The following is a 25,050-nucleotide window of genomic DNA, read 5'->3' on the forward strand; positions in this document are numbered from 1 at the left end:
CCCAAGCAAGCCACACCACGTGGATTTAACTGGAATTCTAATTCGCAAAAATGCCCAGGGTTGGTATTATTCCCTATGTGGCGTCTGACCAGGTGTCTGAATACTGCAGCCATCCGAATGGCAAATGAAAGGAAATCAGGTATTTTTTAAAAATACAGTTTTGATGTAAGGGCTGGGAGGGAACGGGGCATCCACCCGCATTCTGCCAACCTAGGGAGCAGAAAGACTGTCTGGTTCCAGTGGTGTGGCTAAAATGGCAGACAAGTTTATACGGCTTTCTGGGAAAAAACTCTTGAAATATTGTGACAGTTTAAGGTCTGTCAACGTACCCAGAAGTTCATGTGCATTAGTTTGCCCCCACAGCAAGTTATGGATATGTCTTCGAGGAAAATGTACTCAGCTCACTCAGGGATCTTTTGTAGCTGGGTGTGCTGATGGTCATTCTGGACCTAGCCCAGGTGAGTGGCTGTGGTCTCCCAACCCACCTAGAAGGTGAAAAAAATGGCAGCTCTCCCATGTTACTAGGTGAACGAAATGCCTCTTTTTGTATGGTAAGTCCCAAGTTGTTTGACCGATGCTGCTGGTTTTTCGACTCAAGAGTGCACTGAGGCCTGGTAACCAGAACTCTTTGCCAGTGCTCTGAACCTAAAGTGTATGTTGAATTTGGGTGTACTCAACTGGAAATGGCTAACTTACCTGTAGGTCCCTATTAAATGGGACTCCGGTACCCAGGGAATGTAAGTTAGAGATGTGCCCCAGGGCTTGCAGCACTGAATGTGCCACCCTCAAGTCCAACAGTCCCAGACTGGTAGAGCAGTCGTGCGCTGCTAATCAGACTTTGCCATTGCCAGCAATGACAAAGCCACCACTTCCCATGGAATGTGTTAAGTCACCCCTCTGACAGGAAGACCAGGTCTTAAAGGCAAGGTGCAACATATGACACTGGCAGGACATGTCCTGACAGTAAAGCACAGGAAACTAAATTTTTCACTGTGGAAAGACATGATCACCTAATTGGCGAGTACAGGGTTACATGTTGAACCCTCAGCTGTGCTAACTCCTGAACGGTACAGCCACAGTAGGCACTCCAAGGTATCAAAACACTTGTTATTAAGCCCTACTTGTTGTATCCCAAATTAATGTAACTTGTTTCAGCTTTCACAAAGCTGCCACTTTGGTGCCTTTAAAACTCCGGTACTTTTACCGGCACACATGGAGCCTGCTCCGCGAGAGAAAGCTTTCTGCCCTCCTGCAAAGACTTGCTAACGACTCTCAGGAAGGAGAAAAATGATGGACTGCAGGCCAGGGAAGTGTCACTGCCCTCAGGAAGCTACTTGGGTTTTATCCCCGAAAGGCAGACTTCAAAGGCAAAGCCGCTTTTGAAGGGCAGATATGTAGCACCGGTGGGGGGGCTGCTCCATTGGTGAGGTAGACAGGCTGGCAAGAGAGGCATAGAGGGACAACCAGCTGCAAAATTGGTTTCCCCAGGGGCCTGTAGCCCTGAGGTAGCCATACACCGAGGTTGGGCTAGTGAGGTCTGTACATCAAGGAAGGGGTCTCACCATCTTGGGACTGGACAGAATGGTCCACCCTGGGATAGCCAGATGTCACACTCCAGAGGAAGTGGTAGTTTGTGGGAGGTATCCTGGTAGCCCATTGGCTACCAACTGCATCCTGCCTGAGGGCACTTTCTGAGCATAAAGGGAGCACCCGGACATCAGACCTCAACCGACTTGGAAGAAGGACTGCCCTGCTGCACCGAAGAACCAGCAAAGAGAAGCTGCACCAACTAGGACTGCACATGCTGGCTAGCAAAGAGAGGGACTGTCCTGCTCAGGGAGAAGTTGCAGCCAGAGTTCAGTCAAGTCAGAAGAACTCCAAGGGCCAGATGACTGGCGGCCTGTTCACAGCACAGGGACAACAGCTGTAGAAGCCTGCTGGGGCAAGTTAGTAGCCCAAATCTCCAAGCCACTACCACCACTGCCGTGCAGCACCAAGAATCAATACCTGATGCACAGAGTTGCACCAGATTTCCGTGAGCTTGAGACTGCTGTTGGAGAGCTGCTGGGACACTCAGAAGTAAAAGTTACAGACCCAGGAAGGATTGGCCTGTGACCCTGACAACAGGGGACTGGACTTCGGCCAGACTGGAGAGGACTTTGTGGGACATCGACCCTGCATCCAGAATCCCCTCACCATCTTTGTGGACCAAGGAATCCCTGCAGGAAGACCACGTTCTATCCACAGCATCCTTAGAGCATCTTCAGCATCCTGCATCCTTGGCATCAGGACCACTCTAAAGAAATCCACTGCTATGGGGATAAAGCGCTTGGAACTGTTGAAGGACTGCTACTCCTCTGAAGGTAGCTGTTCTTTGGGACCTTGACGGTCTCCCTGACTAGCTCCCGGACGGAATTGGTTGCCCCAAGTACCTTTAACAGACCGCACTGAAACTTACCGAAGTTTTCCTCGAAAAAATGACTAAGAGTTCAATTCAATGACTTTGCCAAGGCTTATTTGCAATTGGTTGAAATTGCTCCGATTTAATTTTGCTTGCAAAGCAACCCTCTAGTGGACCTTTTTAGTTCTGATGTTTTAGTGCTGTTTAAACGCTTAATTCGTGTTCCTCTGTGTAAGCCTTGCTGCTCAGTGTCACAACTACTCAGGGTTGAGCTGAGGGTTCTACGGATGAAACCTACTGGACCTAAAGGGGTAAGTATTACAGAGTGAGGTTGCACAAACACACCCTATAATACACCCCATTTCCTCATACTAGGGTGCAGTGGAACATGCAGAGCAAACACTGGGACTTCTGTCGAAGCACATTTACAGCAAATTAAACTAGCAACAGCACTGATGAAACAGAGCTGGTATGTGCTAATGGTACAACATTAAATGTAAATATGTTAGACATGATGTTTACAAGTAAAAAATGTACACCAATCAGAATCCCAGAAAAAATCTCCCTTGTAGGGATCTGCTAAGTTCCCTGCTTTGAGTACATGAATTATGGTGATAATAGAGCTAAAGCTCTTTAAACCGAGACAAAAAATTACCAGAAAAATGCAATTTTGCGCAATAAAAAATACACTCTTCTGAGCATTTGTCACAAATAATGCAAGAGTAAAGATAAATAGTTTAACTTACAGAATAGCTGTGTTAGCAGAATCTTCTATTTTCAACAACTTAGCTTTAGGAGTACCACTTGGGGAAACAAGTCCATCATGGCTTGACGTTTGTTCTGTTACAATGGAAGATGTATGTTTTCCAATCGAAAGGGTGCCATGATCAGTAGCTGATATATATGGCATATCAGTATTAGCAATTTCATCACTGACTTCCTGAATAATCATCCTTCTTAAAGGTTTCTAAATGGGGAAATAAAAATCACTGTTAAAAGGAGAGTGAAAAGTAATTTTAAAGGTCATTAGACCAGCCCCAGAGTTCATAAACGCAGCGAATACATGGTACTGTAGTGGTACATGGGCCAGAGCAGAACCACCAACAATAATGCCAAAACAGTAACTGGGGTACACTCCCTTACTTACACTCCACTTGCTATATTACCATCAACTATTAGTACCTGGGTACACTCTCTTCACATGCTATATTACCATCAACTTTGCAAGTGAGGATAAAGGATTTTTAGTTAAGTTGCATACCAATTTGTTATTTGCTTATCTGGAGTTGGATGCAGGCCTCAGTTCTTCCCCTTCAATTCGCAGGAAGCAAGAAACAGCCTAATCACGAATACCAAACATCAAATGACTCTCTCCTTCCTTCCCATACTCTGCATGCCTCTGCTCTTGGAGGACAGCCTACTCTAAACCTCATGCCTGTTTGCCTTAATCATTAATATCCTACAGCCCACACCTTATTTCAAAGATCACAATCTCCTTTAAAAGTCATACACTTCTCCCTATCAATTCTTTATCTCCTGTAGCTCATCTATTAATATCACCAACCACTGAATGAAATTGCCATATTCCCCTCTCCTGCCGAAGATCACACCTAATTCCTATTAATGTAATCTACCATACAGATACTGGAATAAAGGTTTCTATAGAGCACAAGACTAATCCCAATAACCAACAATAAATATTTTTTTAAAACACTACACTAGTACCTAGAGCAGCATGCTGCCCAGAGTAAAAGCACAACAATGCCCCGGCAGGGCTAGTAAGTTCTATACATTGCAATTACAATACAATGCAGTATATTATCCACACTAAATTAAATACCATAACATTTAGCAGTCAGTCAGTCTGCTTAATAATTTCCTTTTCCTGCTTGACACTCATACACTCACTTAATACAAACATGAGAAGGGTGATATTCATCACCAAGTACTATATCAATCCACAGCAATAAACTGACAGGCATAGAATAACTGAAGATATCTGCCACATACCGCTAGCCAACAGAGAACTTAGTCCAAGGTCCAGAGAAGCAATATACTATGGGCACTTATTGGCATTTCACAATGACAATCAGATTTGGGATGATATTAATAAAGTCTACTGCTGCTCAAAGCTGCCAGCTCACTGAAAACCATGAACTGCAGGTCGATCCCTCACACTTCATCATCCATCACAATGCTAACTGCTGCGTCATATAACACGATAACCGTACCTTGGTGGTACTCACGCACAAGACGGTACCACTTTCCACACTGGATCAAAACAGAGACAACAAACTAACAGTTAACACCCTACAGGGTTTAGCATTTTCCAGGTAGAACAAGTGCCTTAGTGCCCCATATAGGGGTAGCAAGCACTAGATAGATGTTGCAATACAATGTTTCAGAATTTTCATTGAACTTCTGGGACTAAACATCTGTACCTTATAACTCTCCAGTTTATAAAAACATTGCGGATAGCCCCACCTGACAACTCTGTAATGTCAGCATGTGCACAGAAATTAACAGGTGAGTAATATATTCTGAACATAAACTTTAGTATTTCTCACACAATCTGGCCTCATATTTGTAACTTGTGTCTCCAGCTCACACTAGTTGTACTCCGTTTCTACAATGTTTAAATGTAATACTACTTGCACTTAAAAAGTAAAATTTTGAACCATACAAGTTTTATCAAATTGAATCCGATTTGACTCCAAGACTACACTATTTATATTTTCACCGATGTACATGGAGTCAATATATGCTGTAAATATTTGTGGGTCCTTACTTATTACTAACATGGCTGAGAAGTAATTTTAGGAGCAGCAGCTTGGATTTGATCATTAGTGATACAATCACGAATGTCATCAATGTCATTTGAATTGTCCCCAGTGACGTCATTAAACATGTCATGAGTGATGTAATATGAGATGTCATAAGCAGTGTATGATGGGTGTTAGCTCACTGAACTATAACGGGAGAATTTTGTGCTTTTTCATTTTTTGGGCGTTTTTAACTTATTTTACCCAACTATAATGATATATTAACCTTTAGTTTCTTTGGTTAATTTCTAAGGTTTTTATAACAAAAGCTAAGATCTTATTTTCATTCCTGGTAAATTCTATTTAACCTTTGTTTCTTTTAAGTGAATTTCTCAGGCGTTTAAAAATATTTAGCCAACCCCCCCACTGTGCACAGCCTCTGCCCATTCGTAATTGTAGTTTGGCACAGGCCCACCCCCTCTGTTGGTGGTCAATGCACCGCAGCCTGCTTTCCGCAGTCAAATTGCTTCCCTCCTGCTTGCCCTTCGTTGTCTATCTGTGTGTCCCTGGCCAACCTCCTGCCCTCTGTAGTAGGTTTGCTGCCTCTGGTTTCCTCGTGAGAGTCCTTTGATCTCCATCTGCATGTACGGACCCTACCCTCCTTCCTGCTTTCAATGGTTCATTCTTCTGTCACTGCCTCCCCACCTGCCTTGCATGGTTAGCATGCTGACCCTCCCCCCGCTCACTGCCCTTTGTTGTCCATGGGCATGCTCCTGCTCTCGCTATCTTGCCCTCCATGATCCTTTGTAATGTGTTACCCCTCCCTCATGCCCCTCCAACCTGACCTATGTGGTCAGCTTGCTGTCTCTGCCCCCCTCCCCTGCCCTCCTTTGTATGTGTGCGTGCCCCCGCTTCCTCCCTATTGCATTCCATAGTTCGTTGTACTGCTACTGCCCGATCTACAATGTGTGGTCTATTGTCATGCCACTAACCATGTCGCCTGCCCTACCTGTCAGCTTTATTGTCGGTGCCCATAGCCAAGTCGTCCTGCTATCCATTGTCCGGTGTCGCTCTTGCCCTCCATGGATTGCTGTTCTGCCAAAGTCCTGCATGGTTGGCGTTTCCCCTGCCCAATGCAGTCCATTGGTCTGCCACCACCCCTCTCTCCTGCCCTGCGTAGTCAGTTTGCTGCCTCTACCCCTGTTCCCCCTGCCTCTGTTGTCTGAGCCCGCCCCTTGGCCTCTCACCCCCTCTGCACTGCAGTTTTCTAATTAACAATAAGACCGTTAACGCTCTGTATTTAGGACAAAAGTGTGGCACACCTGAAAACATCTTGACGAAATCAAAACGAAAACCTAAAACATTTCTTTTCAAAATGAATTAAATGAGGGTTTTTTCGATGTAAATTATGCTTACTGCTCTGGAAAGCAGAGATCTATCACAGGTGCACATACAATAATGACACAAGCATTACATTAAGGCATCAGGACATGGCGTGCACCTCAATGTAACTACTTGGGTAATTATTGGTGGCAGGGCCTTCATTTTCCTTCAGTGCATAAAACGGTTCCAATGACAGCCTTGTTTGAAAGGAATCCTGCAAGCATAAGGAAATTATGGACGGAGCGCGGAAACCTTTTAGACACTCACCCCCAGTCACAGATCTGGGTTAAATCCATCATCGTTCTTTAGCTCACTTCTTCACCTTAGTTCAGACCCAGCTATTTGCATATCAGTCTTGACCCTGTGCCTCATGGGAACAGTCCAGTCCGAACTGCCACGCCAGGTCTTACCTGAACTGGAATCAAGCATAATGGGACCGATTTCAGGTTAACACCCCTCATCTGCCAGGCTAGCTCAAATCCAGTGTCAAAATGAGCAAGGGACACACGTCTGAACCACTTTATTTTTAGGGAACACTGTGTAAGGCGTGTAGCATAGGGTATAATCCCCTTAGAATACACCACAATACCTACAATTGGAATGGTACCACCAACAAACAATTTATACTGTGACTAAAAGCTGTTATCACCCGTTATATGTGCTCCTTTTGGTGACCCTCAAAATAGGCATGTCAATGGGCACCATGTCCCAGAGTCCTGTAATGGCTGCCACAATAAATTGTCAATGTTGTGGGCAGCCAATCAAGGAGGGTCTCTTTTGACCACCTCCCAAGCCCTCTGGGGTCAATATGCGCTGATCCTGATCATTTACATATTTTTTAAATTTATTTTCAGGACTCAGGGACCATGTCTCTGAGCCCTGCAATGACTGCCATAGCAAACTGTTCGGGTTGTGACCAAACACTCAGGACTGATTAATCCCCTTTAAAGTGACCAATCTAGACACCAACTGTCAAGATATCACTAAGATTTGAACCTTAATTTCTCAAAAAACGCTAGACAGATTTACAATAGATTTCAAAAGCATGCTTTCTGAGTCCAAATCTAGCCTTTTGCCGAATGTGGTGTAATTCTGTTCAGCTGATTTTTCTAGAGCACGGTGTAACATTGCAATTATCAATTGCAAGGGGAATACGAGATTTGGAATCCCTGTATCTCAGCCCCCACTTGACGGATCACCTTGAAAATTACAAGAAAGGAGCAGAGTTGGATGGAGCATGCTGTGACGATTAGCCAATTGGCACCAAAGTTATGAGCAAAATAAAAAATAAAAAATGCTCTTCCTATAGAAAGTTTGACTGAACGAGAAGTACAAAGTGTGTGTGTGTGTGTGTGTGTATATATATATATATATATTCACTGAAAAAACCATAGGTTTCACACATGTTATAGTTAGCGGAAATTTTACTGATAAAAAACCAATGAAATTCCCCCGTTATAGTTAGTGCAGGCAACTATAACTCACGCGACCGCAATCCTCTGCTGATGCTAATACTGTATTTAGACACTTATTTGCCCATGTCTTCTTCCATAAATTTTTAGCTATACATATATTACAAATATTTTTTTTTCATAAAGACACATATGTCATCAGCAGAAGATTGCGGTCGCGTGAGTTATAGTTGCCTGCACTAACTATAACGGGGGAATTTCATTGGTTTTTTATCAGTAAAATTTCCGCTAACTATAACATGTGTGAAACCTATGGTTTTTTCAGTGAATTTGCAAGGTTTTTTAAATGCTAATTCCTAACTATAACGTGTGTGAAACCTATGGTTTTTTCAGTGAATTTGTAAGTTTTTTTAAATGCTAAGTTACTTTACGCCATTCGTGGCGTGCGCGCCCACTTAACGCAGTTCGTTCCGTTCGCGCACGGTGCGCGCACAATGAGCACGCGGTGCGCTTCGCGCACCGCGCACCCACTTTACGCAGTTAGTGCCGTACACGCACGGTGGGCACGCGGTGCGCTACGCGCACCGCGTGCCCACGTTACGCTAGATGGGCCATGTACGCACGATGCGCTTCGCGCACCGTGCGCACATGGAGGACATATGATGCACTTCGTTTTGAAGGGTAATATTTTAATTTTTCACACCTGTTATAAAGCCATGCACAAATGGTGCCCTTCGGGCACCATTTGCACACGGGTTGGGGAGAGTGTGGATAATTTTTTTTTTTGAATCTTTTTTTACCGTATGCGTACGGTAACCGTAATCGGCGAAATTAGCGGAAAAAAAAAATTTAGTTTTTGGCTTCGGGGGATCTTTGGGGACTCCCTCAACATGGCTAGGTGCTTTGGAGCTGTCCAAACAGCCCCTTTACATGTTTTTGTGCTTTGTATTTTAATCCACACTCTCAGTGCGAGAGAGAAAATGGCGGCCGCAGCTTCCTGGTTTCGGCAGATTCGAATGTTTACTAAGATCTAAGAGCCAATCAGAATCGCGCTCGCGCACGTCACAGTACGCGTACGGTAAGCGCACCGTAAGCGCACCGTAAGCTGGCTCAGATATATATATATTGATTTAAAGGCTATTTTCTCAGAATCTACTGAACAGATTTACACCAAACCTACAAAAGGCACTTCCTTGACCTGAGGACTACCTCTCTGCCAAATTTCAAGTAATTCTGTTCAGCCGTTCGGGCTGTAGCTGTGTCTAAAGGTCCTATGGAAAAATGCATGGGAAAAACGCGTTTTGGGACCCCCCTTTTATCTCAGCCCCCACTTGACGAATCCCCCCGAGACTTTCAGGGTAGGAGCGTAGCGCCCCACCTATTTTGAAACATTCGCGAGGATTCGTCGACCGGCGCAAAAGTTATTCAAAATAGAATGTTGCGGATTTCCTATGGAAACGTGGTCCTAACTATAACTACCTACTGGCGACCGCCAGTAGGTAATATACACACACACACACATATATATATGCATGTATACATTTATAGATATAACCAGTAGGTGTAGAGTGCAATATGCTACTTATTACCATTGTTGAGTGTGGAGAGGGGTCTTGACTAATGAGAGGTGAGGCTCTGTCTATCTGTCCATCCATCCATCTAAAATACTACTAGAAAATCCAGTTTTAAAACAAATATGCATAATTTTGGCAGTGAACTGAAAAACAATATTGGCCGAATATCTTTTTGTAACTTTAGAAAAAGGAACCAAATACTATTAAAATGGAACACAAAACAATAGTAGTGATAGGAAAACTATTTCACAAATCTTATTTAAAGGAGAACAAAACTTCTTAAAATCAAGAGTATGAAATGGGTCTTTCTGCCTGAGCAGTAGGACTCTTGAAGAAGGTAAGGAAATGGCCTACAATAGAAATGTGACAATACTTTAGACAAAAAACTGGACAAATCCTCAGAACCACTTTTTTTTATGGAACACAGTGTAAGGCGTGCAGCGGTAAAGAGCTTTGAATCTCACTAATTCTAAAGCACCAGCAATTTTTATAAGAAGTGCAGCTTCCCAAGTCAAATTCTGCTAAGATTTAAATATCGATATGAAAGGAGGACACATAAGCCTAGAGATAACTATGTCAAACTCTTATGGGTTGAAAGGTCTCCTGACCGGCAAGATGACCATAGCCATCCTAATACTCTTTAGAAAAACCTTGCTATTAGATTTGGGGGTCTCTAGTTCGCAGAGGTAGGTACCTTTGACCAAATAGTGACCCTTGGGTCTAGTCAGGGTAAGGGGCTACACTCCTAAAATAATCCCTGCTCACCCCCTTGGTAGCTGTGTACGAGCAGGCAGGTTTATCTCAGAGGCTGTGTGTAAAGCATTTGTGAGCACATACAGTAATACAGTGACAACACAACAAATGGACACCACACAGGTTGTATTATTAAAATAAGTATATTTATATATAGACTTATCACAAGACCAACGACAAAAATCCACAATACTGTATTCAAAAATAGACTTTAAAATGGTAGGAAATACCTCAGTTCTCTTAAGATTGTAAATGTGACACTTTACTCTCAAAGTACCTTGGATGCGTAACAAAAGGGTCGCAGGGAAGGTGATGCGTCGGTTCCTTACACTCAGGGGAGTGGATGCATCGGTTCCTTACTGCTGCGCAGGGGAGTTGATGCTCGCTTCCTTACTGTGTGGGGAGGTGATCCGTCGGTTTCTTACTGCTCTCCGGTATGATGCGTCAAGATGGCACCTCGATGCGATACTTCTCTCCGGTGCGATGCGACAAAATGGCGTCTTGGTTACGATGCGACAACGCTGATGCGATGTGTGCACACCCGACGGCCGTGCGGCGACTCGATCTTCTGAGCCGCGACAGGCCCTGCGACACGCTTCTGCGGTGATGGGACGTGACCTCTGCGGCGACGGCATGCTTCTCCGGTGATGCGACGAGCTTCGGTGATGCGATGGCGGCAGCGGCGGCACGCTTCCATGGCGATGCGACGGCAACTGCGGCGGCGTCACGCTTCTAGTGGTTGAGTCGCGCTCCCAGCGACCCCCAGTCTCTCAGAAGGCCCAACACAACAGCAGGCACTTCGATTCCCAGCAAGGGAATTCAGGGGGGAGCTGGATGGTGAAGTGTTGTATCCCTGAGACTTCAGGCAGGACGCAAGTTCAAGCCCTTGGAGATTCTTCTTCAAGTTGATGAAAAGCACACTCGGTCCTCTTCTCCTTTCTTTGGCAGTGAAGCAACCACTGCAGGCCAACCCCCAAACACACAGCACAGGGGTCCTCCTTCAGCTTCCTGGTTCTTCTCCTCAGCAAAGGTTTGTCTTGATTCCCAGAAGTGATCTAAAGTCTTGGGGTCTGGGTCCCTATATTTATACTACTAAATCCTTTGTCCTCTGAAGGCAGAAGGGCCTGTACCTAGTTCAAACCAGTTCTGTGCAGTTCTGGAGCACTTTGTTTACAGGACTCCTTTCCTCTGACAGTGTGGGCCAGGGACATGAGACGCACCACAGGAGGTGGCACCAGCATTGTGGTAGGCAGGCACATCCCTATTCAGACCCAGGTGCTGACCCCTCCCACCACTCTACATGCAGAAAGGTCTGTTCAGCCCTGTGCTGACTCACCCTGTCTCCTGGAATCCACCAGCCCCTGTCACTCACAAAACCAGACACACAATACACAAGCTAGCAGAGGCAGGCTGGATGGTTAGATAAGAAAATACCTACTTTCTAAAAGTGGTATTTTTAAACACAGAATGTTAAAACCAACTTGGCTAAAAGATGTATTTTATCATTCTGAGTTCAGGCATACTAAATTCGAATTTCTACCATGTTCCCTGGGTCAGTTAGGATTATAAGGTGTTATAATCAAACTGCCCATTCTGGTCTATGGGGACAGGTAGCCTTGCAATAGTGAAAAACGAAAATGCCTGTAATTCACTATCAGGACATGCCATACACATTAGGGCATGTCCTACCTATTCCATACAATGCACCCTGCCCTTGGGCCTACCTTAGGGGTGGCTAACATGTAGAAAAGGGAAGGTTTAGAGACTGGCAAGTGGGTGCACTTGCCAAGTCAGCATGGCAGTACCAGACTGCACACATGCTCTGCAATGGCAGGACAGAGACACACTTTAAAAGCTGCTCCGGTGGATGGCACAATCAGTGCTGCAAGCCAACCAGCAGCATTTGATTTACAAGCCCTGGGCACACGCAGTGCACTGTACTAGGTTCTCACAAGTAAACCAAATAAGCCAATCATGGAGTCACTAATCCATACATCAATTTACAATAGGGAGAGCATATGCACTTTAGCACTGGTGAGCAGTGGTAAAGTGCCCAGAGTCATAAAACCACCAACTACAGGTCAGAAACAAATACAGGAGGAAGGCAAAAAGTTCAGGGATGACCCTGCAAAAAGGGCCAAGTCCAGCACTTGCCCACTGGTTTAAATGTCTATATTGCAGGCGTTCAGAAGCTAGGCGGCTAAGTTAAACAATGGAAGATTAGTAAGCTGAATAAGGCCCAAGAACGTGTGCATGAGATCGAGTCTCCTGTGTTGGTCAGTGAACACCATTTGCATAGCTACTCCAGAGCTAGCGAGATCAGATCATCTTGACTTGGCACTAGGCAAGCTGCTGAAAACAGGGGTATCAGAGGTGTACAGAAACATTCCTGACATATCAAAAAGACATTCCCATTTGCGTCCTTTTGACAGTACCTGTAGGTGAAGTCTGGACATTTTTTGCTTCCTCTGTTTATGGCGAAGTCTATTGGAGGATAGAATCAATCAGGGAAAATGTCTTACAGCAGGAGGTCGAGTAATGCCCACTCATGATTTTCTCTGCATGTCCTACTGAGCATTTCTCTGCATTTTGAACACCTGGTAAGGGTGTGACTGTATTCTGCTGATTCCTGGCTATTAGCCCTTTCTAGATCAATTGAGCTAGCAGAGACAGGCCCATGGTATAGATCCCTCCTTGCTTGTTTAAACAGTACGTTGTTGTCGTATTGTCTGTTTGTACCAGTACAGAGTCCATCTCAAAAGCTCATATGAATAACATGAAGGCCAGATGGACTGCTCTCAAGTGACTGAAAATAATTATGATAGACTTAGCCTGACTTTCAAGCTGCTGCTGTACTGGCACAAATAGTCCTGTAGGTATTATTGAAGAGGTCTTGTGTTGCTGGATGTGAGGTACTACGAAAATGCATGAAGTCATTGTCCCCAGTACAGATGATATCGAAGGTACTACCTCCAGAAGACTGCAACATTTCTGACAGATAGACGACGGTCTCTTCTTGCAAAGACACACTTTTATTGTCTCGTACTTAGGTAGTAAACTGAATGGTCTGGGATCGATGTTGATTTGACATAGATGACTTGCAAACCAAGTCAGGGAAGGATGGAGAGTCTCTTTCAATAGTGGCACAAGCCATCTGTGGTGTTGAGCCTATAATCAGCTAATGGTCTAGATAGAGATATACTTATATCTTTGGCTTTTTCAGGAATGCTGCTACAATCACTGCATGCTTGGAAACATTTTGAGAGGTAACTTGAAGCCGAATGGCAAGAATTTTGTGTGGTTGCGACTGCTGTATACCAGAAACCATGGGAATTTCTGATGCTTTACAACAATCAGAAAGATGAAATATGTGTCCACTAATTCTATTGTGCACCTTTAATCTCCTGCTATAGGTGTGACAAATCTGATGTAAAGATAGCATTCTGAATTGTTCTCTTTTTATCCATTTATCTGCTGTCTTGAGATTAAGAATGGGTGTCAAATTTTATTTGGCTGCCTTTTTTCAAGTCAGAAAGAAAAAAATACATTAGCTTTCCTATTTTTTGAGGAGGGACCTCATCTCATCTGCATATGACCCAAAAAGGAAAATTTTAAATCGTTTTGTTGCACCCCGGTCTGACCGGTCAGTAAAAGTCAAAAATTACATCTCATTGCCAATCCATGACAGTATCCATGTGCTGACACATCGGAGGATTTGGCAGCCACACTGATCACTTAGTTTAATACTAGTATTCTCTCGTGGATACTTCCTGGATGTCATTTTTGACTTCATGGAAAACATCTTGGTGAAGCACTTGAGGTAATACCATAGTGACCCATTATACCTGCAAGTAAGTCAGGAGCAATGCCAGTTTTCCACACCATGGCAGATAGTACACCCATCTTCCTGCCCACTGACTCAAGAAATTTGCTCTTCTCATCCAAAGAAACTATGGAAGAAGTTACTGTGGCATACTTTAACACTGAGGCAATGACGGAATCGGGCTGAGAATCTAAATGAAAGAACAGAGATCTAGATCAGGAGGCTAGAAATGGCTTTTAGGGGTCTGGAAGGTGCAACGTTGGTAGAGGCTGGAGTAAGAAATAGATGCATGGATGGTCAGAGTAGACAGGAGGCAGAAGTGGTCTTGAGGCAAGTATAAAATATTATTGAAGGACAGGATTGAGGCGCATGCATTGGTAGACTAAGCTTTGCAGCTCCGCTGACCTGCACCTCATTGAAGGTATACTCTAGAGGAAAGAGACTCCTGATCAATATCCCCAGGATGAAGAGAAAGCAACTGTTCTTGGAGTGCGAGAACCCCAAGGTATACAAGATCTTCTCCTAGAGTGCCTCAGATGTAAAAATGCAAATGCCAGGAACAAATCTTGCGGAAAGAGCATGACCTCTTTTTTGTTTAAAATTTGTTTATTGGGGTTTTACATTATTTTACACACATTGGCATTGTACATTATTGTCCTGTATTGACACATTACTGTACTTGGGAGCTGGATGCTTGGAAATAATGACATACATACTTTTACTGCATCATGGTCATTATAAACTCTATACATTGTAAAACTTGTATCTGATAAGAACTCTCGCACTGGTATGTGCTATTCCGTGAGGGTTGCTGATGTTCTGATTGGGCTTGTTTCCGATGGGCATGACTTAAGGCTTCATTTTTATGGTTTCTGTGCCAGTGTCATTGTTTCCAATCTTAGCAAAAATGCGTTCCTATCTAACTGTCATCTGGATTGTAATTGCAGACGTGAACTGCAACTGCTAACTATGGGGGTGAACAAGAACTAGGGTGGATATTGAGAAGCTATCAGACTGGGAGTCAGGAAAATCGATAAAGAGCATGACCTCTTGAAGGACATTTGGGATGTGGCCTCTCAGAAACTGCAGAAAGAGGTAGACCCAGGATGAACGAGTATATGAAGAGTATACATTTTTGAAAGAGCAGGAAGACTAAGTGGCGGAGATGCTGGCAAAAATGTAGAAACATGGAGTGGTGCAGATCCAATTAACAAAGGCCTAGGGGAGAGATGTGCTGATAGTTATCTCATGTGATAGTTAATAACTCTCTGAGTACTCTGAATCCGATGTATCTAGCAGCCTCAACTTTAAAGTTAGCAGACCCTATGAGAACATAGATGTATGGATTTGCTCTACGTGAATGTCTTTCAAGTTGAATAGTGTTTAGATGTCAAGGTTGTCTTCACCACAATGGACAGGAGGAGTACATGTTGTCGACGTCACGGATCGCTATGATTAAGAGGAGCGTCACCACTTTGAATGGTCTTTTTACTTCTTAGATCCCTCATCTAACGGAGTCTCTAGAGACTGAACACAGACATTAGTAGGATTAGTTCTTAAAATCTTCCTGGGGTTGATGCTGGTCATCTGCTCGAATTATCCTGCAGGCCATTCAACCAGATTTTCTGCTGGTTTATCAAAGTCCTTCTAGGTGTTGTGTGACAGTAAAGACCTTACACAGGAATTTTATCTTCTATCTAGCAAAGGAAGGACGTTTCACAAAAAGAGATTGCATTTTGTGAAAGCAATAAATAATGTCCCCACATAAAATTAAGGAAAAACACTCTTAGTCGCAAAAGACATGGAGTTAAGCCCAAAATTGAAGGTTCTAATGAGGAAAAAAAACAAAAAATGCTAAGTACAGTTGCTCAGGATCTATTTCCAGGAGCCAGAAAAAAGAACTGGCTAGGCTGCAATGGACAGGGCATGATGTGATTCTGCTGTTGGGTCCTTCCTTAAAGGAGCAGTGCCAGATTTGCGTCCTGTCGAATTTGCCCTACATCCCTTTCTTTGCGTCTTTACAAAAAAAGAATCATGAAAGAGTTTTCTATCACTTCTATTATATATTGATCTTTTTCAGAAAGTATTATTCATCCTTTATTTCACTCAAGACGTAGGGGAACTCAGACTCCAACTTGTGGCAGTCCTAATGACATGAAATGAGAGGGAGTAATAACTAACAAAAGTGGCATTCCACAAACAACTTACGTTTTGCAATTATATCCTCAGGTCTATACAAGAGTCACAGTAGTAAGGGCAGGTGTGATCTTCTGTTACCTGAAGACGATGAGTTGTATTTTGAACTCTAAATAGCTTTAGAAGAAAGTTAATCCTTCTGAAATCCTTTTCTTCTTCATCCCTCTCCCAGGGCTGATTTAATTCAGGTAGTGATATGCCCCTACTTTAAAACCCTTCGTAGCACTATATTTGTCTTGGTCATTCAGAAAGTGATGAAACTGAGAGGGGTAATGTATTGTGGAGACATTGTCTAAAACCCCAGTACCACAGTTTACATGCCATCTCTACCCAGAGTTCCTATTTGGCATTCAATTTTGCTACGTCGAATCTCTCATCCTGAGCTCTTGTGACCCACTGTTATGGCCCGTCTCTCAGCAGCCTATTGATTCCCTTCAACATGCTGGAGGTCATTGGAAAAGCGTCTATAATGCTCTTCCATTTCATTTGTTGACACAACATTATGCTGGATCAACAGAGCTGACACTTGCCGGAGTATGTGCGCCTTCTGCTAGTTATAAATTGGAAGCCTCTTTCTACAAAGCATATTTGTGAAAATTAAGGAATGTGACCTGGCCGGTAGACATTTACTTTCCAGCATGAAAGACATGGGTTTCAATACCATGTTTTTCACCTTCAAGCAACTGGTTTTAACACTGAGCAGGAAACCCTTGACTTTAAGGCAACTCTGCACAGAGACAAGATTCCGTATCATACTTTTCCATGACTCTTTCATAACGTTTCTAATAATCATCTAAACAATAGTATCTCCAGTGCATCAGGTTCAGCTTTTGCCTAAAAAAATCAGTTAAACTTTTGGTCCTTGAGTACTTGTATCTAAGACACTCTTAATAAGGCTGATTGCAAGGAAAAGACACTTATCCTGTTTCTGAACCTTATATGAGCTGATTGACATGCTTCCTCATTTTTCATGTTTCTAACACTTCCTCTCCACTTAGAACGCAATTCCATAAATAGGCACCTCAGTTTACACCAGGAACTGATTTTATCTTTCAACTGAGTGATTGCATTTCGCTTTTCAGGACCATGAAACAACAAGTTAACCAAGTCCCCTCCTCCTGCTTCCACACAGTTTGTATGCTGCGCAGAATCATCAGATAGATCCCAACCAACACCAGAAAGACTGTCACTCAGCAGTGATGTAGCGCTTAAAAGTTTGAAAATTGTAGGGGTGCGTTATATTTACTGTTAGTTGGCACCCGCATATAATCAAATGTGTACTCAGGTATTTTGTGTGCAATGTATTACGAATTGTATAACCTATATCGATTTTAATAGAAGTGTTAGCTATGTACAAGCATCTTATGTATATATTGAAGCAATGAATAGAGCTTAGTCCTTTTGAACAATGTGATGTTAAAACGTGTAGATTAGAATTCGTGTCTGTAGACTGTTTAGTTTGACCACACATGAAAGAAAGACGTAAATGTCAATACTGTGATTTAAACCTGCTTGTGTAACCGAAGTAGTGGGCAGAATTCGCATATATCGTTGAGGCGAAAGGCCTGGTATTTTCTTATGTTAGACAAGGGCAATAGGCCAAAAAGGATTTATTCCAGTAGAGGTTTTAGGCTGTAGTAAATTGTAACTTAAAAGATGTGAAGAATGTCTGCCTTGCATGATCTCACCCCAGGTGCAAGGACAGTTGCTCGTTAGTAGAGAAGCTCTTTGTTCACAAATTGACTTATGTAGTAAAAGCCAGACATGGGAGTGCATTGGAATGTGCCAATCGTAACTCCTAGTGCGGATGGCGTCTGGGACTCAAGGCCAAGCGATGGACGATGGAACTGGACAGCGCTCTGTGGAAATTTACTGAAAGACGACCCCGCAGAAGAGGAGGCGCAAAGGGCGTGTTCTGGGATTTGGGGTTCTGTATTAGGGACAGCGCCCCGAGGGTGGAGGCAGTTCAGAGCAGCCCAGAGCAGAGGAAGACTAGGTGAAGAGATAGAGGGGGCAACTTAGACCAAGCTCTCTAAGTGAAGACTTCTTATGAAGTTTCACTCTGACACCTTTTACTCGATGAGGGTCTCAAGGGATTGCTAAGTAGGGATGTCATCTAGTGCAGAGTAGGGACAGAGATGGTATGGTTCAGTGTCCCTAGTATCGACATTTGCTTGGTGGTTTTCTACCTCATGCTTTTAGAGATTGTGCTTTTTGTTATTTTTAGCCGTATGCGGATTCTTCGTAGAGTAGCATTTGTGTTAGTGCCTATGTACTTGTTGTGCCTCGTATTGAGGACTTTGTATCTTCAAATCTTTATGCTGATAATAAAAACCAGAGAGCCAAGAGATTAAGTCTCGAGTCCTTGATTATGGCAAATTGTGGACAGTAATTTTGATAATTGTGTTTTTCCCTCCACGCTATTGGGCAAGTAAAAAGTTCCATCTGACCAGAATGGGTTCTAGTAGATAATTGCCAGATACTAAAATGGGCCGGAGCAGTTGGTAGCAAACGAGGATGGTTTCTTTCTGATAGCGAGGGAAGATTAGATAAAGATAAGTGACCCTTGAGGCCCAAGAGACGATAAGTGATGCTGAATCATCAGATGGCGAGCAGCAGACGGCAGCAGATGAGCATCGACGGCGAGTAGCAGCGCGGCAGAAAGCAGCAGTTCCAGGAGTGAGTATGAACATAATGAGATGTTGTAGATTGCGGTGTTGATTTGTTGTGTGATGTCTTGCGGAGCTGTTGTGTATGTCGTGTGATTGTGAGATCAGGCTGTGAGCGCGCGCAGCCCGGGAATTGTGGTGTAGAAGACACCTGAGATAGATTTTGTTGACCACCCAAAGGAGATCGTGAGGTACCATCGATCACCTGGACCGAGATAGGGGGAGAGAATGCGTGTGTGTATAGCAACTTAACGCTGGTCGTGGGTTGTGGTGTGCAGATCGGAGTGTTAGTAACCTATCAGAGGCGATCTGTCTGGCCGGAGGGGGGCAGACGGGCGCCAATCGAGGTCAACAAGGTCGAGAGACTGTGGACGAACAGTCAGAGGCTGTGGACGGACAGCCAGAGAAATAACTTAATCGGTTATTTCAGTGTATGAATGGGACGAGGGTGAGCGTGAAACGAGTTTGGAGAAGGGAACTGCTGCGAGCGAAGGAAGGTGACGTCAGAGAGTGTCGCGCTGTGATAGGCCGGTTGGTGTGAGTCGCGCTGTTATTGGAGGATTTGAGAACAAGAAGTAAATAGGGCGCGAGATCGAATTTGCTCATCATGAAGTGCCTTAGGGCTTTGCGAGAATTGTGTAGAGGCGATAAGCATGTGGTTGTTCGTGGGGGAGAAGAAGCCCCTCCCGAGGATACCCCGGCACATTACATGGCACAGAATGTGGGGTTACATACTATAGTTTGGATCGAGAATTGGCAAAAGATGACACAAGGCGAAGGGGAACTAGCTTTCCCGAGGTATGGCTCATTTAGACTAGCAGTGCTGTACCAACTGAAGACGGTGATGGGGTCCTTAAGACCCTTGCCAAGACCAGCACAGTTCGAAGCATTACATGCATGGATTAGAGCAGCGCATGATAAGGAAAAGGGGAGAAGTCAGGAGAGGATGAGGAAGGTCGATTAGGGCATTTCAGGATGCCAAGTGGGACGCAGCGGAGAAAAGATGGAGAGTGCAGACAATTGAGGAAGCAAAACTGTATCCCGTAATAATAGATTCGACGGGGATACGCCATGTGAAAGCACAGGAGAAGGCACAAGAGGAAGATAGTGATTCCGATGATGGGGTATTGCAAAGATTGCTAGACGAGAGACCACCTCCTTATAACCCAGATGAAGCGGATGATAGGTGGGGTGAGAGGGGAGAAACTAGGAGGGTAACAATCCAGCCTGAGACCCGAGTGGAAGGGTTGGTTTTGTTTGAAACAGCGAGTTCACAGGGTCAGTCTGAGGCTAGTGGGAGGATTGAAAGAGAGATGAGGTTACCGGATGCCTTGAGGGTACCGGTCACCATTGGACCGATTGTGTCGATATACAGTCCGGAATCAGAGGAAAGAGAGAGGTCAGAACGAGTGGCAGAAAGAACGAGGAGAGAAAGCGGGGAAAGTGGGTTGGAAGGGGCAACGGCCCGACCTCCAAGCCCTGTACAATGGAGTACACCATTAGCAGCGGTGTCAGACACATCTAGGGGCGAAGAGGACGAGAGACCGGTGAGGCCGAGGACTCTGATGGAGTTGAGATCAGATTTAAGGTCATGGGTACCGCCAAAGAAGCAAATGAGCTGGAATATGGGTCAAGCGGGGACAACTCCGGTTGGCTTTCAGAGCCATTCTGCTCCCATAGAAACACCAGAAGAGAGGAGGGAGAAGGAGCCAGAATGTGAATATGATGAGGGACGTGGAGCAAGTTGTCAGGTGTTGAAAGGAGCCTTGAAGGCAGGGATGATAGACGTAGTAAGGCTTAAGGCAGAGGCAGATGAAATTATATATGGAAGTCTACCTCTTGAGAGGATAGTATCCTACAGTCCAGATGACCTGTTTTTCGTGGCGAAAGATGTGACGCGGAAAGCACGAATGGCACACGAGAAATTGAGGGGATTGGCGAAGGAATATGGGGTGGATCTGTCCAAGACTAGAGCGTTGCAAGGAAGTCATAGGATGCATTATACAGAGCGGGAGCTAGAGGAGAAGAGGGTTGTTGGACTGAGGTCACATACTAGAGAACTGGTCCTAGCTATGCGGCCATGGTTGACGCTTGATAAATGGGAAGAGAAATGGTCAAAGAAAAAGACCTCAAGGGGAGCGGAAGGAGGAACTCCGGCAGAGGGGTTGCTATTAGCTAAGACCTTTCCCCTTAGGGAAGTGGCGAATGGAGGATATGTGCATGTACCATGGAGCAGGGGGGATTTGGCATCATTTACGAATGATTTTCCCAGGCTCAGGGAGAAGCCTGCAGAGTGGTACAAGCAAGTTGAGCGTTTTGTTAAGATTTCGAAGGTGTTGTGGATAGACCTGAACACCTTATTTGATATCGTGGTTCCGGGGGATCTGTGGAACGCATGTAAGATTGCTGTTGATTGGCCGGACTATGAGCCTGATAGGAACATGATTACAAATGGTCCGTCCCCCGTAGTGATGAGGCTGTACGATAAAGTAATTACCTGGTTGAAATCGAAGGTTTCACCCCAAGACATTGATTGGGTGAAGATAGATAGGACGGTGCAGGAGCCAAAGGAGACAGTACATGAATTTTATGAGAGACTCTTGAAGGCTTTTAAGCAGTACAGTGGCCTAGATGAGCTGGAAACGAAGGACATGGGACAGTTTGTGTCTAAGTTCGTGCTGGGTTTGAAGCCCGAGGTCAGTCTCATGATACAGCAGCATTTGATCTGTTGGCAGAATAAGCCCGTAGATGAGATCTTGCGGTATGCCAGGTACTGCACGGATGAGATTGAGTCCAAGCACAAGAAGATGAAGGATAACCTATTGCTCATTCAGATGCAAGCTGCTCAGGGACCGCCGAATGGGGGTCCAGTGGTGCGGAGACAGGGAAACTATCAGACAGGGAATCAGAATATGCAGGGTCAGGGAAGGCCGAGGCCCGTTGACCCTAGGACAGGCATAGATGTAGCGATCTTGAAGAAGACGACTGCTTGTCACCAGTGTCACCAGGTGGGACATTGGAGGCGCGAGTGTCCCTTGAACCCCTATAATCAGCCGCAGATGGAGGGAGGAATGGGTCAGGTCCCTGGGGCAGAACAGGTACAGACGGTGACTGTACCGAGAATGATGCAAGGGGGGACCGGCGTCTCGCAGGTGCAGGTTCCCCAGCCACCCAGGATGCAGAACATACAGCAGGGAGCCCGGACTTATTTGCAGATGCCCATGTTCGAAGTGGGAGAGGAGAGGGATGCAGATTTGCTGGCGCAGTTAAGTTTAGGTCAGGATGATGATTGCATACTTAGGGCCATTCTAGAGGTAGATCAGAGAGGACCCTTTGTGGAAGCAGAACTCGATGGACACCCTACTACCTTTTTGGTAGATACGGGGGCTACCAGGTCAACCATCAGATCAGCAGTGGTCCCGGGAGTAGCCCTTTCTGGGGAAAGCATACAAGTGGTTGGAGTGGCGAACAAGAGGCTAGTGAGCCCCTTAACGGAACCGATTCCAGTCAGGATAGGAAACTTTAGGGATCGACATCAGTTCGTGGTGTGCGATTCTAGTCCTGTTTGTCTGTTGGGAAGAGATTTATTGTGTAAGCTCAATTGCACAATCTACTGTACCCCGAAAGGAGTAGAGGTAAAGACAAGAGACGATGACGCGACCTTTAAGGTTGCAAATCAGCGGGTGTGTGTGGAAATGTACCCAGCTTTGACAGTGGAGGAGCTCCCACAGGATTTGAGGGAGTCTGTATCGACCGATGTGTGGGATCTAAGCGGAGAGGAGATCGGTTTAGTCAGGGGAGTGGAACCAGTGAAAATACAGGTTAAGCCGAACGCGGAATTCCCGAGAACACCCCAGTATAAACTGTCGCCTGAAACAATTGCAGGGATTAAACCTGTGATTGAGTCTATGATTAGGCAGGGAATACTGGTGGAGATCATGGGTAGTCCATGTAATTCACCCATTATGGGACTGCAGAAACCAAGTGGGAAGTTCAGGATAGTGCAAGACCTGCGGAAAATAAACGACATAGTTGTTCCATGTTGTCCAGTGGTACCGAATCCATCTGTGATACTGTTCCAGATCCCATGCGAAGCTGGATGGTTCACAGTGATTGACTTGTGTCAGGCATTCTTTTCGATTCCCCTACATGAAGAGAGTAGGTTTCTTTTTGCATTTAGGCTAGAGAATCGTATATTAACGTGGTGTCGTATCCCACAGGGGTATACGGAGAGCCCGTCAATTTTTAATCAGCTCTTAAAGAAGAATCTTGAAGGCCTTGTGTTGCCGAAAAACTCTGTTTTGGTGCAATACATTGACGACCTGCTTGTCGCGTCAGAGACAGAAGACGCTTGCAGGGTCGATACCATTGCGTTGTTGAATTTTCTGGGAGAGAATGGTCACAAGGTGTCTCCCAACAAGCTGCAATACTGTTTACCTGAGGTCCAGTATTTGGGGCACAGGATTGAAAAGGGTAAAAGGAAAGTGTCTCCAGATCGCATTGACGCGATTCTGAGAATGCCAGTTCCCTCGACGCAGAGGGAAGTTAGAATGTTTTTGGGAATGGTGGGTTATTGCCGCCAGTGGATCCCAAACTTTTCCTTTGAAGCTAAGCCTTTACAGCGGCTGACGCGAAAGGATGTAAGTGATCCGGTACCATGGGACAACGACTGTTTGAAATCATTTCTGAGGCTGAGAGAAGCCTTATGTAGCGCTCCTGCGTTGGGAATGCCGGATTACAACAAGGCATTTGCATTGTTCTGCTGCGAAAGAGAAGGTTGTGCATTAGCAGTGTTAACCCAGAATCATGGAGGTGTCCGTAGACCAGTTGCCTATTTCTCAGCTACTTTAGATCCAGTAGCTTCTGCGTTGCCCGGATGTCTCAGATGCGTTGCGGCAACGGGTGTCAGCATCGAGAGATGTGAGAGCATTGTGATGGGTCATCCTCTTACTGTACATGTGCCTCATTCTGTTGAACTGTTGATGACTAGGACTAAAACACAGCACCTCACGAATAATAGGCTGACTCGTTATGAGCAAGTTATCCTTGCAGCCGATAATGTGACATTGAAGAGGTGTGCTGTTTTAAATCCTGCTACATTGTTACCTGTTCCAATTATAGATGATAATGAAGATTGTGAGGACCATGATTGTCTCGACGTTACGGAACTATGCACCAAACCGAGACCTGACATTGTCGATGAACCACTCCCAGTGTCAGATGAGATTTTCTTTGTGGACGGTTCATGTTTAAGAGACAGTGTCGGTAGATTGAGGGCAGCTTTTGCTGTATGCACCATCACGGGTGTGGTTGAAGCCGCTTGTTTAGAAGGAGTACACTCCGCGCAGGTGGCTGAGCTCATTGCTCTGACTCGTGCCTGTTTGGCAGCGGAAAAGATCCGTGTAACTATTTACACGGACAGCCAGTATGGGTTTGGTGTGGTTCATGACTTCGGACAGCTATGGTCCCAGAGAGGGTTTATGACGTCTTCAGGTTCTCCTATAAGAAATGGTGAACATGTACGGAAACTGTTAAAAGCATTGCAAGGTCCTGATGAAATTGCTGTTGTCAAATGTGCTGCACACACAAAGGGAAATGATTTTGTTTCGTTGGGAAACAACTATGCTGATGAAGTAGCCCGATTTTGTGCAGAACAGGGATGCAACTTCACTGAGACCTACATGGAGGCAACTGGGGAGGAGAGGGTGTATGGTCAGATGTTAGCTATGGCAGACTCATGGGAGGAACTGAAACAGCTTCAGGAAGGGGTCTCGGATCAGGAACGTGACAGCTGGATACGAGCTGGATGTGAGAAGGGAGATGTGGATATATGGGTTTCGAATGATGGACGAGCGGTGTTGCCGGAAAGTTTGTTGAATCCCATGGCGAGGTTGATACATGGTGCTGTACATCTGGGTAGGGATGCCATGATGAGAGTGTTTCGTCAGACTTGGTACAACCCGAAGTTTCGTGCAGTGGCTGAAACCGTGTGCCAGAGGTGTGTCACTTGTCAACAAATGAATGTAGGGAAAAGAACCGCTGTGACGTTGAGCCACATAGGGAGGTCAGGGGGACCT

General features: G+C 44.9%; 1 protein-coding gene across 8 annotated transcripts in view; it reads right to left on the reverse strand.

The window, feature by feature from the left end:
* Nucleotides 1-25,050, reverse strand: part of RPAP3 (RNA polymerase II associated protein 3) — a 319,254-nt gene that overhangs the window by 78,733 nt on the left and 215,471 nt on the right. For all 8 annotated transcript variants that reach the window (XM_085653336.1, XM_085653330.1, XM_085653333.1 and 5 more), the window contains one exon: nucleotides 3,148-3,368. In XM_085653336.1, the coding sequence (XP_085509462.1) occupies nucleotides 3,148-3,368 (221 nt within the window). The remainder of the gene's footprint in view (nucleotides 1-3,147; nucleotides 3,369-25,050) is intronic.

The sequence above is a fragment of the Triturus cristatus genome, chromosome 4_1 (assembly GCF_964204655.1).
Source record: "Triturus cristatus chromosome 4_1, aTriCri1.1, whole genome shotgun sequence".
Lineage (NCBI taxonomy): Eukaryota > Metazoa > Chordata > Amphibia > Caudata > Salamandridae > Triturus > Triturus cristatus.